The sequence below is a fragment of the Esox lucius genome, chromosome 13 (assembly GCF_011004845.1).
Source record: "Esox lucius isolate fEsoLuc1 chromosome 13, fEsoLuc1.pri, whole genome shotgun sequence".
Taxonomy (NCBI): Eukaryota; Metazoa; Chordata; class Actinopteri; order Esociformes; family Esocidae; genus Esox; species Esox lucius.
This window is the reverse complement of record NC_047581.1, coordinates 21,492,863-21,508,341: the sequence shown is the minus strand read 5'-3', so window position 1 is coordinate 21,508,341 and position 15,479 is coordinate 21,492,863. Positions and strand designations below refer to the sequence as shown.

Here is a 15,479-nt window from a genome sequence, read left to right as displayed (position 1 = left end):
GCATTTCTTCCCCAAGACTCAGTAAGGTTGAGGTTATTATACGTAAACACAAAGTCAAGATGACATCACAGGCTGTTTTATTTATTTTTGTTCAGGACACAATCTAATGGTGTCATACAGATAATTATTAGGAATATTTGAAAATACAAATACGCAACATTTTCTCCAGACCAAAAACCCCTGTGCAAATCAATAAAACACACTTGCATACCTCTCACTCTCTTGTACACACACGCCTAGTGGTCATCTCCACAACAGGAAACAGAAGAACATCATGTCAGGTGTGGTAACAGACAGCCTAACGGTTCAATGAGACTGACCTGATGGGGTAAAGCACCATGTCTATCTGGCTGAGCTACAGCAGCCAGGACATAAAACTAACCTGATGATACGTGGATATGGCAGCTTTCAGCTGTTGAGGTCTGATTCCCTCTGTGACACCAGGGAATGAATTGACTCCACATGCTTCCTGACAGGCTTAATCCCTTCAACAACACTGGTGAGCAAACTAAAGTCATAGTTGGTATGTAATAATGGTATAAATATGCATGAACAAACTCTTCATTAAACGGCCGGCTCATAGGGTTATATGAATATGCAACTCAACAAACCACTGATATTTAGCTAATCTGAAAGCTATTTAAAAAGAGATCTTAAATATCCAGTTTTATTTTTTTTACCAAATATCAGTATGTTAAATCAAAGCTTATAAATACAATTAGTTTCAAAGGGGTTATATACTGTAGAATGGTAAGTATGACAGCAAAAGAGCATAATATCTGAAAGACAAGGAATTCTGGAGATTCTTTGTATTGCTTAGTTTAAGTCTAGTCTTATTGGTTCAGGACATCAAAAACCAGTTTTGAGTAACATATACTGCAGACTAAGGTGTTGGTCCATTCTGGTCTGTATGCCTTCATCCTGCTGTTATCACAGGACCAGATAAAGTAACAACAGAGAAGGCACAGCATGCAAGTCTCTGGAGACTAGGAGTTGGACAACAGTGGCAGTTATTACCAGAAGGCAGAACTTGAGTGTGTCCATTCCTTGTTTCTGAGATCTACCTTTGGCAAATGGTTTTAAATTTGTTCACAAATTGCAGCTCTGCCTTCCTCCCTTCATTCATCAGTATTGACTATCTGATCCCAAGTCTTCTATCTGTCAGACAACCTTATTTGGAAAACACAAAACTGTACAAGAAATGTTTGTGTAAAAAAAAACGACACAATAGTTCAAAAGAAGTTGTCGCTCAAAGGGAGCGTTGACATTACCGATCCTATCTACTCATAATGAACATGGTTACCATCATCATGTGGCCTAAACACAGGCTAATCAAATCCAAACCGCTTGTTTAATTGCATAGAAAACATCTTCTACAAAAGGGCGCAATAACAAGCAAGGGAGACGCTTCCAGCTGATATGTGAGCCTGAGAAAAAAATGCTTTTCATGGGAATAACAGAACAACATGGAAGTCTGGGTCCATAGGAAATGTGTTTGGAAATCCCACATGAAAGCAAACATGTAAACTGGGTTCAAATAAGACTGGTGCTTAGAGGCCCTGGGCACTCCCATGACTCCCACCAAGACTTGCACATGACCATGGACAGCCCCCATAAAGAACTATATGAACAGAACCAACATCAGTCCAGTCCACAGATTTCACTGAATATGAAAATTAGTCCAGCCCGTTGTTTAAGGCACCCCCAAGAGTCAGTCTGTTTTAAGCCCTGCATACATTTTAGGAAAAAAAAAAAAAGACATCAACTGCCTTCAAGGCAACAATAGCTTAAACATGTGTCATATTCATAACTCACAGAAAAAAACACTAAAAACAAAAGGCAACACTTAAAGCCCATGTAGACATCTTGAAGGTAGTGCTGGGCTTATAGGTGTGTGTGTGTGTGTGTTAGGCCTCAAAGCGTTTGGGGCAAACCATGGGGGCCACCAGGGTCCAGATGTAGAGGAAAAGACAGAACCAGCACGAAGCCATCTTGATCCAGAACGCAGACCAACTGCCATCCAGCAACTTCTCTATCTGATGGTTGTCATAGCTGCAAGAAAACACATACACAGTGTATCATTATTGTTATACACAACTTTTACTACCTTCATTGTTGAACACACGTTCAAGTTGCCCTCACCCCAACCCTGGTCAGGGTTCCCCCCATACTTACTGGAACCAATTTGTGACAGTCATCATCACATAGAGTGAACCCAGGAAGAAGACAAAGTGGAAGTAGGCATAGCTGTAGACGGTCCCCTCTGTTTCATCATACATTACATTCTGGCCTCCTCCAGTCTTCTCTTCATCATAGTCATCTGAACAACACAACCAACCCAAGAGGTTGTTACAACATTATATCCATAGTCATATGAACAACACAACCAACCAAAGAGGTTGTTGCAACATTATATAGATAGTCATATGGACAACACAACCAACCAAAGAGATTGTTACAGCATTATATCCATAGTCATATCAGGTGTATGTTTTTGTTGAGATCATCTTAATTATAATAATAAACTGTTCTCTAGCCAGTACATTTTTTTTTCCTGGTTCCTGTTCTATGTCCATTTGTGTTTTTTCTCTGTGCAAGGCAGAAAACTATTTGACAACCAGTATATCCAATGAGAAGGGCTACATTGTTTTTTACTTCCATTGTGTTGTTTTTCACTGCACACTTGGTGTTTTAACATGCATATTTCTCTGTAAATACATTCCACTGTGTTAAGCCACTGGCTGCAGTGATGCTTTCCCCCCACCAGAGGGCAGCTGCAGGCTTTAGTGCATTCTAACCACATCTGACTGGCCCATCTCGACAACACCACGTCATAGTCACCTCCTGGTAACAGTGACATCATCTCTGTTCACTGACCAATGGAGTTTCAGCGCCTCTATGTTACTGTTAGTGTATGTGAAAATATGTAAGAACACAATTCCCTAGTAGAGGTACAGTACAATACAGGGAGACATGCTATTTCCTGTCGAATGGGAGCAGTGAGCGAGAGACGCGTGCTTACCTGTGTCATCTCCAAAACAGAAACAGCAGCGAGCTCTCTGCAGGAGAAAGGCCAGTTAGTACATGAGGACTGTATCAACCAATCACCTACAGTCCTGTATCCCTTCTGTCTTTGATTTTCTAAACACATCCCTACCCAAGCTATCTACTGCCTTGTTCCTGTCTTTTGGCTGTTCCACCCCTTTGTGTGCGTGTGTGTGTGTGTGCGTGTGTGTGTGCACGTATGGATGGTCCTACCTCTGTCTCCGGCACGCTGTTCCTACACACACGAAGTGCTGCAGAGCTCCGCCTGGTGGTGGATGTCAAACTAAACACACACACACACACATACATCTGAGCTTAATGTGAATCATGTGTACAGCCTCACTACAGTCTCCCAGCCAATCATGCACATCCCCTCCTCTGCCAAGTCAACACATTTCTCAGAACAGCTCCAGATCTCCACAGGGGAACACCTTAATAGTCTGAACAGAAATGCTCCTTGCCTCCCTGAGCTCGACTAGAAACTGAGGACAGGGGAAAACAAGTTGTGTTTGTGTGTATTACCAGGAATAGAGAATACAGCCGAACAAAATGACTGTTCCAACTCCTGTTACGATCCCCTTTTCGCTCTCCGATCCAGAGTTGAATGGAAACACACACACAGTTGTATTCACCTCATTAACCACCACCGCTGTACAGAGAGAGAGAGAGAGAGGGAGGGAGGGAGGGAGGGAGGGAGGGAGGGAGGGAGGGAGGGAGGGAGGGAGAGAGAGAGAGAGAGAGAGGGAGGGAGGGAGGGAGGGAGAGGGAGGGAGAGAGGGAGGGAGAGGTGGAGGGAGAGAGAGGGAGGGAGAGGTGGAGGGAGAGGGAGGGAGGGAGTGGTGGAGGGAGAGAGAGGGAGGGAGGGAGAGGTGGAGGGAGAGAGAGAGGGAGGGAGGGAGAGAGGGAGGGTGAGGTGGAGGGAGGGAGGGGGCCACGAATGGAGGGGTGGATAATGTTTTTCATTAGAGCTGCCAAAGTTTGTATTAAACCAGCAGAGCTGGTCATGTCATGGTCTGTTTTAACTGTGCACAGGCTGCTTGATAATAGTCTGCATTCAAGTCATGTTAACTAACTCACTACTTGAGCAACCAACCTAATACCTGGAATATTGACTACTAGGCTATGAACACATTTGGATGGCATAGGACTAACTGAAAAACAATAGGCTGTGTTAAGGTCATCATATTTTTAAGTGAACACTGGTTAAAAATATATATATATCAACACAGTGGGTTTTAAAGCACAAGATAGGTTGGATATTTCTATGTTCCATTTTGCCATTTAAATTAAGACGGTTTCATTCAGACAGAAGTGAGGGCATACATTTTCATACTTTATTATTTCAGTTCTTAGTGTCTTGAATGTGGCATAAAGTCTGGTGTTTGAGAACTGAGTTCCAAGTTCTAAAGAATGTGGCCAAACCTATCTTCCACTATTATACTGTCAAACACCATAATTACATGATACAAATAAATTGATTGTCGCTGCGCATTTTGTAGAGGTATACAAAGAATCAGTTGACAATGCCCCAGGTTGGGTATCAAATGCTTTATCCAACACCTTGCTGTGGGCATGGTGGTTCGTGGAATGGTTACATTGAAACCCAATCACAGAAACGTGGTATTCTGCTAAAGAGCCTGTAAAGGCAGATCACATAGTCTGATAACAATACTCACTTTCTTTGGGCTTACTGGAGAAGGCTGAGAAGGTGAGGTACATGACATACACACTGATCACCCCCGGCTGGAGCAGGCCAGACTTAGGCTGCACTGGAGGAAACAGAGCGTTACTGGGTGGGTGTGTGTCTGTGTGAGTGTGTCTGTGTGTGTGTGTGTGTGTCTGTGAGTGTTTCCCTGTGTGAGTGTGTCCCTGTGTGAGTATGTCTGTGTGTCCCTGTGAGTGTGTCCCTGTGAGTGTGTCCCTGTGTTTGTGTCTCTGTGAGTGTGTCCCTGTGTGAGTGTGTCTGTGTGTGTGTCCCTGTGTGTGTGTCCCTGTGTGAGTGTGTCCCTGTGTGAGTGTGTCTGTCCCTGTGTGTGTGTCCCTGTGTGTGTGTCCCTGTGTGAGTGTGTCCCTGTGAGTGTGTCTCTGTGTTGTCTCTGTGAGTGTGTCTCTGTGAGCGTGTCTCTGTGAGCGTGTCTCTGTGAGTGTGTCACTGTGTGTGTGTGTGTCTGTGAGCGTGTCTCTATGAGTCCTCACGTCTCTGTATGAAGGGAGATATCGCCAGGAGGGAGACAATGAAACAGAGGCTGCCGTTGACTCCCAGGAACACCTTGTTGAGCAGACAGGCCTCAGGGTGGGTGTAGAACAGACCCAAGAACACCACAGCTCCTACGGCCACGCTAAACAGCACCAGCGTGACCAGAGCCAGGGCCCCGTACCACAGACGGTTGTCCTTCACACCGGAACTCCTGCCAGGGGAAGACAGGACAAAACAGAGAGGTCAAATATTCTATCATTTTTCTTTAATCAGTTAGGTTCGGAAATATTTTTGTTATTTTGGCTGTTTACCAAAATATTTTCAAGTTTACAGTTAAATAATTAATATAGGCTTAAACTTTCTAAGCTTTCATTTGAGGGTATTCACATCCAAATTGGAGGAAGGGTTTAGGAATTACAGCTCTTTAATATGTCGTCACTCTTTCTCAAGGGACCAAAAGTAATTGGACAATTGACACAAAAGCTGTTGCATGGACAGGTGTGGGCTATTCCTTTGTTATTTCTTCATCAATTAAGCAGGTAAAAGGTCTGAGTTGATTCCAGGTGTGGCATTCACATTTGGAAGCTGTTGCTGTGAACCCATAACATGCGGCCAAATGAGCTTTCAATGCAAGTGAAACAGGCCATCCTCAGGCTGCAAAAAGAAAATCCATCAGAGACATAGCAGGAACATTAGGAGTGGCCAAATCAACAGTTTGAAAAAAGAACACTGGTGGGCTCTGCAACACAAAAAGGCCTGGACGTCCACAGAACACAACAGTGGTGGATGGTTGTAGGATCCTTACCATGGTAAAGAAAAACCCCTTCACAACAAGAACACTCTCCAGGAGGTAGGAATATCATTATCCAAGTCTACCATAAAGAGAAGACTTGGAGAGAACAAATACAGAGGGTTCACCACAAGGTGCAATTCACAAGTCTCATGAATAGAAAGACCAGATTAAACTTTGCCAAAAAACATCTAAAGAAGACAGCCCAGTTCTGGAACAGCATTATTTTGACAGATGAAACTAAGATCAACATGTACCAGAATGATGAGAAGAAAAAAGTATGGAGAAGGCTTGGAATGGCTCAAGATCTGAAGCGTACCACATTGTGTGTAAAACACAGTTGACGCAGTGTGAAATGGCTGAGACAATCGCCTGATCTCAGCCCGATCGAGCATGCATTTCACTTGCTGAAGACAAAACTTACGGCAGAAAGATGAACAAACAGTAACTGAAGACAGCTGCAGTAAAGGCCTGGCAAAGCGTCATAAAGGAGGAAACCCAGTGTTTGGTGATGTCCATGCTTTCCAGACTTCAAGCAGTCATTGCCTGCAAAGGATTCTCAACAAAGAATTAAAAATCTATATTTTATTTGATTGTTTTGATTTGTCCAATTATATTCGAGCCCCTGAAATAAGGGGATTGTGTATGAAAATGGTTGCAATTACTAAACGTTTCATACAATATTTTTGTTCAACCCCTTGAATCAAAGCTGAAAGTCTGCCCTTCAATTTCATCCCGGTTGTTTCATTTCAAATCTATTGTGGTGGCCTACACAGCCAAAATGAAGAAAATGATGTCAGTGCCCAAATATTTCCAGACTTAACTGTACATGGAGGCAGACAGTTGCTGGAAGATACAAAGTTCTAGTACTGAGGCCAACCTGACCTCCGCTCAAACACACACACACACAGGTACACACACACTAAGACACACCCACACAAAGACACACAAACAAACACAGGGACACATGCAGATACAGACACACATACAGACAGATACAGACATCAAAGCATTTTATCTGTTTTTAGATTTCCCCTTTATTCTTTCGGTTTTTGTTTTTCCTCTTTAAAACAACATGTGAAGAAGTTCTACGTCCACAACAATGCTAAAACCACATCAAGACAATTTGAAATGCACATCAGCAACAGACGGCTGTGGGATAGCAGGGTCTCTGTTGTGCTCATTCTATTACAGATATTAAGAAACAAATAGCCATTGGATTGATGAAAATGACAGAAGGGCATACAGGTGACTTGTTAGTTAACATTTGTTGGAGTACGTGTTTGGGAAAAGCTTTTCATGTCTGTCATTAGCCGATAGCTGTCGTCAGCACAGACCACTAATGACCGCACTGTACAGAGTGCAGACACATGCAAATCCACAGCATTCCAGGGACATTTCTGCAGGAAATATTTGGTTTTGTTCAGATCTTAGAAATTCTTTGGACAAATGAATAAATTTTCTAAACAGTTTGATATAGTTTATTTCCTATTTACAAATAAATATAAATATAAATATATACCATACATAGTACTGTTTAAAGGATAGAATCCAATTCCTTGATTCTGTCTACACTTTCCAAATGATAGATTTTGTAGAGCCAAACACACACACGCTTTAGGAATGTCTCTCCTTGTTAGTACAAAGAATGTTATTCCCCCAAAAAACTCCTATCCTGCCTAACTCCAAAACCTAAATGCAAAAACTTAACTTGAAACCCAAATCTGACTCCTAACTTAAAGTGTTATGTAAGATTTTGACTGTACTACTAGCATAAATACATGTTGTTAATCATGTTCGCTCGCCACTTGTCTGTGAATCCTCCTCCCTAACAGCACGTTAGCAAACATCCGTCAATACATAGGATGCTCTGTTCCCGGTGGTCATCAATAGGAATGCCTCTCTTTGAGCCCCCCCCCCCCCCCCCCCCCCCCCCCGTCTCACTATCACAGCAGACAAGACGTTCAGCGGCGCCTCCCCTAACTCTGACCCTGTTCTCCAGCGACTCCCAGGATTTTATGTTTTTGATACTAAGGTAAGCCTTAATTTCGCCACCAATTGCATATCTACTAAAACATGTTCTAAAAAATTTATTAACAAACAACTTCCATGACCTGAATACATTACAGATCTCCCCTGATTTAAGTCTGTACATACAGTATCTCACAGAAGTGAGTACATTTTCTGTCCCCTCAAAATAACTCAACACACAGCCATTAATGTCTAAACCGCTGGCAACCAAAGTGAGTATACCCCTAAGTGAAAATGTCCAAATTGGGCCCAAAGTGTCAATAGTCTAAGACGACTATTATAACCATATTTAGCCTAAACATAAAACGACAATACATTAAAAAGCAAAGGTGTGATTCAGTGTTGGATCAAATGCCAGCCAACCCAGCAGCTCTCCAGATAAGAGGGGCTGATATCTGCTTCATACTGTAGCCTAACATAGCAGTCATTGTACTTGATGCCTTGAAGAGCACAATGGTTGGAGATGGTAGAACTATTGAATCAGGGACCAGGAACTTTCTATTTAGATTTACATGGGCTATAAATAGATACTGCCACTTATTGTGGTAATTTAAGGGTAGAAATGTAAGGACATTGACACACCCTGGTCTAACTGACCAACTCGGAAAAAGACAGCTCCTGCACTTATTTTAAAGTCAAGCACTGTCCATAGTTTACAATAAAACATTTCTTTAACATGATGCACTGTTTTTTAAACAGAAAAATCATTCTAAAGTTGCGATTAATTGCAATTAACTACAGAAGATTGGGCGATTAGCTGGAATTCATTCTTTCAAGCATATGACAGTTCTAGTTTTTATCTTTGTGAGAATGTTTTGGTCTGCACCAGGTTAGTGAAACAGGAACACACAGTCTGTGACATACACCCAGAGACACAGCTGCATGGTCACTGGCCTCAGTGAAAACAGACAAACAGCCTCTAAAATGGTGCTCTGCTGTCCTGATCTCTACTGTGTGTCAGAGGGTGAAGTTGTGAACTCCCCGGCCATGTGCTTCCTTTTAGCAAACTGGACGCTGGCCAACCCCTCCCTTTACTGTATGAAACTAGACTCTGTCTCTCTCTCCTTTGTCTCTTTTTAGCTCTCAATCCCCTGTAAGATAATCAGTCCGACATGACATTAATCCCCCCCACCTCTGTCCCTCCCTAGAACCCCCCGACGTTCCTCTGTCCTATCTCAACGAACCTACACATAACTCCCTGCCACCCATACAACATCATCATTGTGGTTATATTATGTATATGTAGGTTTGAAGGATGTCTGTGTATTGTCTGAGTGCTTATGCTGAGGACAGACAGTAAGACTAAGCACGGACAGACAGTAGGACTAATCACAGACGAACAGACAGACAGACAGTAGAGGTGGGCACCGATATTAGAATATTAGAATACTACAAATGTATTTAGTACTCGAATACTTTTTGAGCCGACGTTTCATGAGAACAACATCCTGTCCTTCTTAATTGTACCTAGAATTTCTAAACAATCAGCCAGAGGCAGGGCCTTTTCTCATAGAGCTCCACTACTGTGGAATGATCTGCCAATTAAGGTTAGAAATGCAAACTCAGTGCAAATGTTCAAGTGTCTACTAAAAACAAATCTCTACAGCACGGTTTATGATTAGGTGTAGCCTGGCCCGGGGGCGTGAAGGTGACCAGTAGGCTTGATACTGTCCACCCTTGCTGTCTTGCCAGGTGGGCTCTTGTCGCCACTGGGATGCCCTCCCTTGTGCAATTGGGCTGTACTCTGCTGGCAATACTCTGCCCTCATTCAGGGTGGTTGCGGTTGTTGGGTGTCCCTTTGGTTGATGCCTGGCAATGTGGGTGGATTGATTTCCTGCCTGTTGGGCCCTGTCCGGCGCCTCCCCCGGGTAGGGCCACAGTGTCGCAGGACCCCCCCGTCTCAGTCCCAAGGTCTTACGCTGCTATACTATTGTGCTGGGGCCTGGGTCAGTTCTCCTTCCCCACTAAGTTCTCCTTCTCCACTATAAATCATTGTTGATATGAGGAATGCATTTTCTCAAACTTTAAGAGGACATGAGGTCCTGGTCCACACCTGCGGAGTACCTGGTTTGGGGGGCCCGTTGCTGTCCCTGTCCTTGTCCACCTGGTCATACTTCTGACCTAGTCTAAAATCAAATAGCCTCTGGATTTAGCCCAGAGAAATGTATTAATTATTCCAATTGGACTCTTAATATCTCACCCGGCACAGCCAGAAGAGGACTGGTCACCCCTCTAAGCCTGGGTCCTCTCTAGGTTTCTTCCTAAAATTCGGCCTTCTTAGGGAGTTTTTCCAAGCCACTGAAATTCAAAACTACTGTTGTTTGCTCCTTGGGGTTTAAGGCCGGGTGTTTATGTAAAAGCACTTTGTGACAACTGCTGTTGTAAAAATGGCTTTATAAATAAATGTGATTGATTGATTGATTGATTGGCACGTTATGTAGTATCGTTAGTTTTTAAAAACATGTAATTCGGTCAACCAAATACTATTTGAATAACAACACAAAATTTGGATAGTAAACTATGGTCCAGTGCACAGACAGTAGGACTAAGCAAAAACAGGCAGACAGTAGGACTAAGGACAGACAGACAGATAGTAGGACTAAGGACGGACAGACAGATAGTAGGACTAAGGACAGACAGATAGTAGGACTAAGGACGGACAGACAGACAGTAGGACTAAAAACAGATAGATAGAAAGTAGGCCTAAGGAAAGATGGATAGATAGATAAATAGATATAGATAGATAGATGGATGGATAGAAGGACTAAGAACAGATAGATAGTAGGACTAAGGATAGATAGATAGAGAGGAGGACTAAGGACAGATAGATAGAGAGGAGGACTAAGGACAGATAGACAGACAGATAGATAGATATAGACAAATAGAAGGACTAAGAGAGCCTTGTTGTACTTGTTATTCTTCTCACCAGTTAGTGTTCCATCTGTGGGCAAACTCCACCAGCAGCATGAGTTGGATGGCCAAGAAGATGAACCCCCCCACAGCTCCAACATACCTCCACACTGTTGGGTCAGAGAGATATCTGTCAGGCAATCACAGCAGGCATATTCTTCTGGCATCTATTGCTTTTATTTTATCTCACTTTCAGTTAGGTCCTGAAATAATCGGACACTGACACAAGTTTTGTTATTTTAGCTGTTTACCAAATAATATTGAAGTTACAGTTAAATAATGAATATGGGCTTAAAGTGTAGTCTCTCAGCTTTAATTTGAGGTTATGAACATCCAATTTGGAGGAGGGTTTAGGAATTACAGCTCTTTAATATGTAGCCCCTTCTTTTTCAAGGGACCAAAATTAACTGGACAATTGACTCAAAAACTGTTTCATGGACAGGTGTGTGCTATTCCTTTGTTATTTCTTCATCAATTAAGCAGGCTAAAGGAAGTTGATTCCAGGTGTGGCATTCACATTTCGAAGCCGTAGCTGTGAACCCACAACATGCAGTCAAAGGAGCTCTCAATGCAAGTGAAACAGGCCATCCTTGGGCTGCAAAAAAAATAAAAAATCAGTCAGAGAGATAGCAGGAACATTAGGAGTGGCCAAATCAACAGTTTGGTACATTCGGAGAAAAAAAGAACGCACTGGTGAACTCTGCAACACAAAAAGGCCAGGACGTCCACAGAAGAAAACAATGGTGGATGATTGTAGGATCTTTTCCATGGTTAAGAAGAATACCTTCACAACATCCAGCCAAGTGAAGAACACTCTCCAGGAGGTAGGCATATCATTATCCAAGTCTTCCACAATGTGAAGACTTCACAAGAGCAAATAAAGAGGATTCACCAAGGTGCAAACCATTCATTAGCCTCAAGAATAGAAAGTCCAGATAAGACGTTGCCAAACCAGAAAAGGAACCAGGCGAGCCTAGTTCAACCGGCCCGCAATTAAAAGTGGTAAATGTTTTGCCCTCACTGGATTCAAACCCTTGTCTCCCACGTGAGAAGCTGCATCTTTAGCCACAGAGCTATACGTTTGCCAAGTGTCAGTATAGCATCACGCCAAGTTTTAATATTTCGCTAGACACCATTAAGCATGATGTTAAACTGACTAACGATTCTTATTAAGTTTACCTCCACCACAAATAGCATCTATGAACTGAATGGCTTTTGCCACAGGCCGTTTTAACAGCTTATTAGCAAGTAATAGGCTTACAGGTATCTACTAACTTACTACTTGGAATAGTCATAAGAACTGAGCAATTTCTAACGAGACTTAAAATGAACTTTAAATGACACGGACATAATAACTATATAGGTGACAATAACTGACTTTTTTGTCAAGTGAAAAGACGAGAGAATCGTGGAAACCCCTCCTCTTTTACTGCGCAAGAGAATGTGGTCTATATTACCCCAAAAAGCATGCACGGATGTACACTTCGAAAATCCACCAGAAAAAGTTGGAATATAACCATAAACAGTCTTAGTTTAGGCTTACTATAATGTAGCTAATGAACGTTATAACCAGCAAAGTTTTTGTCTATCCTGACTCAAAAAGCATGGACGGATGCGTACCTCGAAAATGCATAAGAAATAGTCGCAATATAACCGTAAACAGTTTTATTTTACGCTTACTATATAACATAGCTACCGAAGGTTGTAGCCAGCAAAATGTTGTCAATCAGGAAACAAATCCTAATGCATAACTTGTTTTGACTGTGACAAGATTCAAACGAGGGGCGTCTTGTTTGGCGGTCTGTGTCTCTAACCACTATGCTATTTAATATGGGGTAGTCAGTCAGTCACTCAGTAAGAGACATTTGCACTTCATGGCCGGCTCTGCTTACGTGGTCTGGCAAAACATCTAAAAAAGACAGCCCAGTTCTGGAACAGCATTCTTTGGACAAATGAAACTAAGATCAACCTGTACCAGAATGATGGGAAGAAAAAAATATGGCGAAGGCTTGGAACGGCTCATGATACGAAACATACCACATCATCTGTAAAACACAGTTGAGGCAGTGTGATGGTATGGGCATGCATGGCTTCCAGTGGCACTGGGTGACTACTGTTTATTGATGTTGTGACAGAAGACAGAAGCAGCTGGATGAATTCTGAAGTGTACAGGAATATATTTTCTCCTCAAATTCAGCAAAGTTGATTGGACAGCGCTTCACTTTATAGATGGACAATGACCCAAAACATACTGTGAAAGCAACCCAGGAGTTTAATGCAAAGAAGTGGAATATTCTGCAATGGCTGAGTCCATCACTTGACCTCAACTCGATCGAGCATGCATTTCACTTGCTGAAGACAAAACTTAAGGCAGAAAGACCCACGAACAAACAACAACTGAAGACAGCTGCAGCACAGGCCTGGCAAAGCATCACAAAGGAGTAAACCCAGCGTTTGGTGATGTCTATGCATTCCAGACTTCAAACAGTCATTGCCTGCAAAGGATTCTCGACAAAGTAATAAAAATCAACATTTTATTCATGATTTTGTTAATTTGTTCAATTATATTTGAGGCCCTGAAATAAGGGGACTGTGTATGAAAATGGTTGCAATTCCTAAAGGTTTCATATGATATTTTTGTTCAACCCCTTGAATTAAACATGAAAGTCTGCATTTCAATCGCATCTCGGTTGTTTCATTTCAGGACCAGTGTGCTGGCGTACAGGGCCAAAATTATAAAAATTATGTCAGTATCCAAATATTTCCGGACCTACAGTACCTCACAAAAGTGAGTACACCCCTCACATTCTTGCAAATATTAGATTATATCTTTTCATGTGACAACACTGAAAAAAATGACACTTTGCTACAATGTAAAGTAGTGAGTGTACAGCTTATAACCTATAACAGTGTAAATTCGCTGTCCCCTCAAAATAACACAACACACAGCCATTAATGTCTAAATCGCTAGCAACAAAAGTGAGTACACCCCTAAGTGAAAATGTCCAAATTCACAAATTCATGTCCAAAATCACGCTTTCTGTGAGGGGTGTACTCACTTCTGTGAGATACTGTAACTGTATGTTCCACTTGCTTTGGCAATGCAAACAAATGCCTCCATTGCCAATTAAGGGGTGAGAGAATAGAGTGTGAGAGAGAAAGACAGATAGTCAGTGAAAGAGAAAAATTATAATTGCACAGCTAACTATCTAAAGTCTTGTTCCACGTGTTCTGCTCCATGTGTCTACATAAGCCCTGGTTTGTCCTCATCACATCAACCACAGAGACTAGATGTGTTACAGTACACACACATGAATACACCCCCCCCCCAACCACCACCCACACAGGAGCCACACCCTAAGGAAAAGAAAGAGGGGGTGGGGGTTAAAGTGTCAGCTAAAGGTGACAGGGAGATGCACTTTCTCTGGCTTCTTCGGGATTTGTGTCTTGGACACAAATCATTTGTTTGCAATGTGTGACTTTTCAGATGGAATGGGATTTTAGATAGATGATCACGTGAATGTGCCTCCTCTTTTTCTTCCCATCTGGGCAGAATGGTTTCGCAGATGTTTTTTTTGGGGCCCTGAGGGAAAGTGGGGGACACTGCTTGGACGGGGGACGGGGCTGTTCATGGAGCTCTGTACTACGTTAGGTGCCAAGTGTACTCTTCAAGGCTCCATAATGTGGACCCGGCTGTGACATCTGTTCATGCATGCAAATGATATGATCAGGTAGAATGGCCCTACGTGTTTACACCACTCTAACATTTCAGACTAGCTCATTAAATGTATTAATGAGCCTGGACACTAGAATACTCACTAGCCAATACCTTTCACCCCAATTTAAACTCTGCAAAGGGAAAAGACAGATGTTCAGTTTAGCAACTGCTTTTTGCTAGACCATATTTGTTTGATTGGCTGATTATAAATATGCTCCAAAATCAACCTTGCGATTAATATGGCACATTTTAGTAAGAAATCAGCGCCAACAGATGCCATCAGGGTAAGATGGGAGGAGGGGCTAGGCACCAGAATCTCTATAGCAGACAGGGAGGAAACTTGGTAATACATTTATAGCTGTGAAGACATTGTCTGAAACAATTCCAGATGTTACACAGATTATACTATCGTAAAAACAATACATGGGGACTTCCACATTGTAAAATACATCAAAACTATGAAATAACAAAACACCCTAGAAATGTGGAAACTAGTAAAAAATAAATTAAAATACCCTTGATTGAGTAGGTCTGTTTAACCTTTCGACTGGTGCTAAGTCGAAAGGTAAGTCCCTTCTACTAAACTTTGGCTCAACAAATTGGCGAATATAGTATATTAATAGAGAATATCATATACGCTTAGTGGCAATCTATTCAAATTAAATAAGACCTGGAATGTCGATACCATGGTGTATGAAAATCAGATTGAGCAGTAGAGGTATTGATAAGATCTACAGTTATAAATGAGCACTACAGATAAAGATGAGCTCTATGGGTAGACAAGCTCA

The 15,479-nt window shown here is 42.2% G+C and overlaps 1 protein-coding gene across 1 annotated transcript in view; it reads right to left on the bottom strand.

Moving 5' to 3' along the window:
• Positions 1-60: 60 nt before the first annotated feature.
• The window catches only part of serinc5 (serine incorporator 5), a 29,219-nt gene continuing 13,800 nt past the window's right edge, over positions 61-15,479 (bottom strand). The window contains exons 6-13 of the mRNA XM_010876447.5: positions 10,990-11,083; positions 5,242-5,453; positions 4,722-4,814; positions 3,568-3,694; positions 3,259-3,328; positions 3,023-3,059; positions 2,176-2,320; positions 61-2,052 (exon numbers count right to left, since the gene is read on the bottom strand). Coding sequence (XP_010874749.2) covers positions 1,908-2,052; positions 2,176-2,320; positions 3,023-3,059; positions 3,259-3,328; positions 3,568-3,694; positions 4,722-4,814; positions 5,242-5,453; positions 10,990-11,083 — 923 coding nt within the window. The 3' untranslated portion in view covers positions 61-1,907. The remainder of the gene's footprint in view (positions 2,053-2,175; positions 2,321-3,022; positions 3,060-3,258; positions 3,329-3,567; positions 3,695-4,721; positions 4,815-5,241; positions 5,454-10,989; positions 11,084-15,479) is intronic.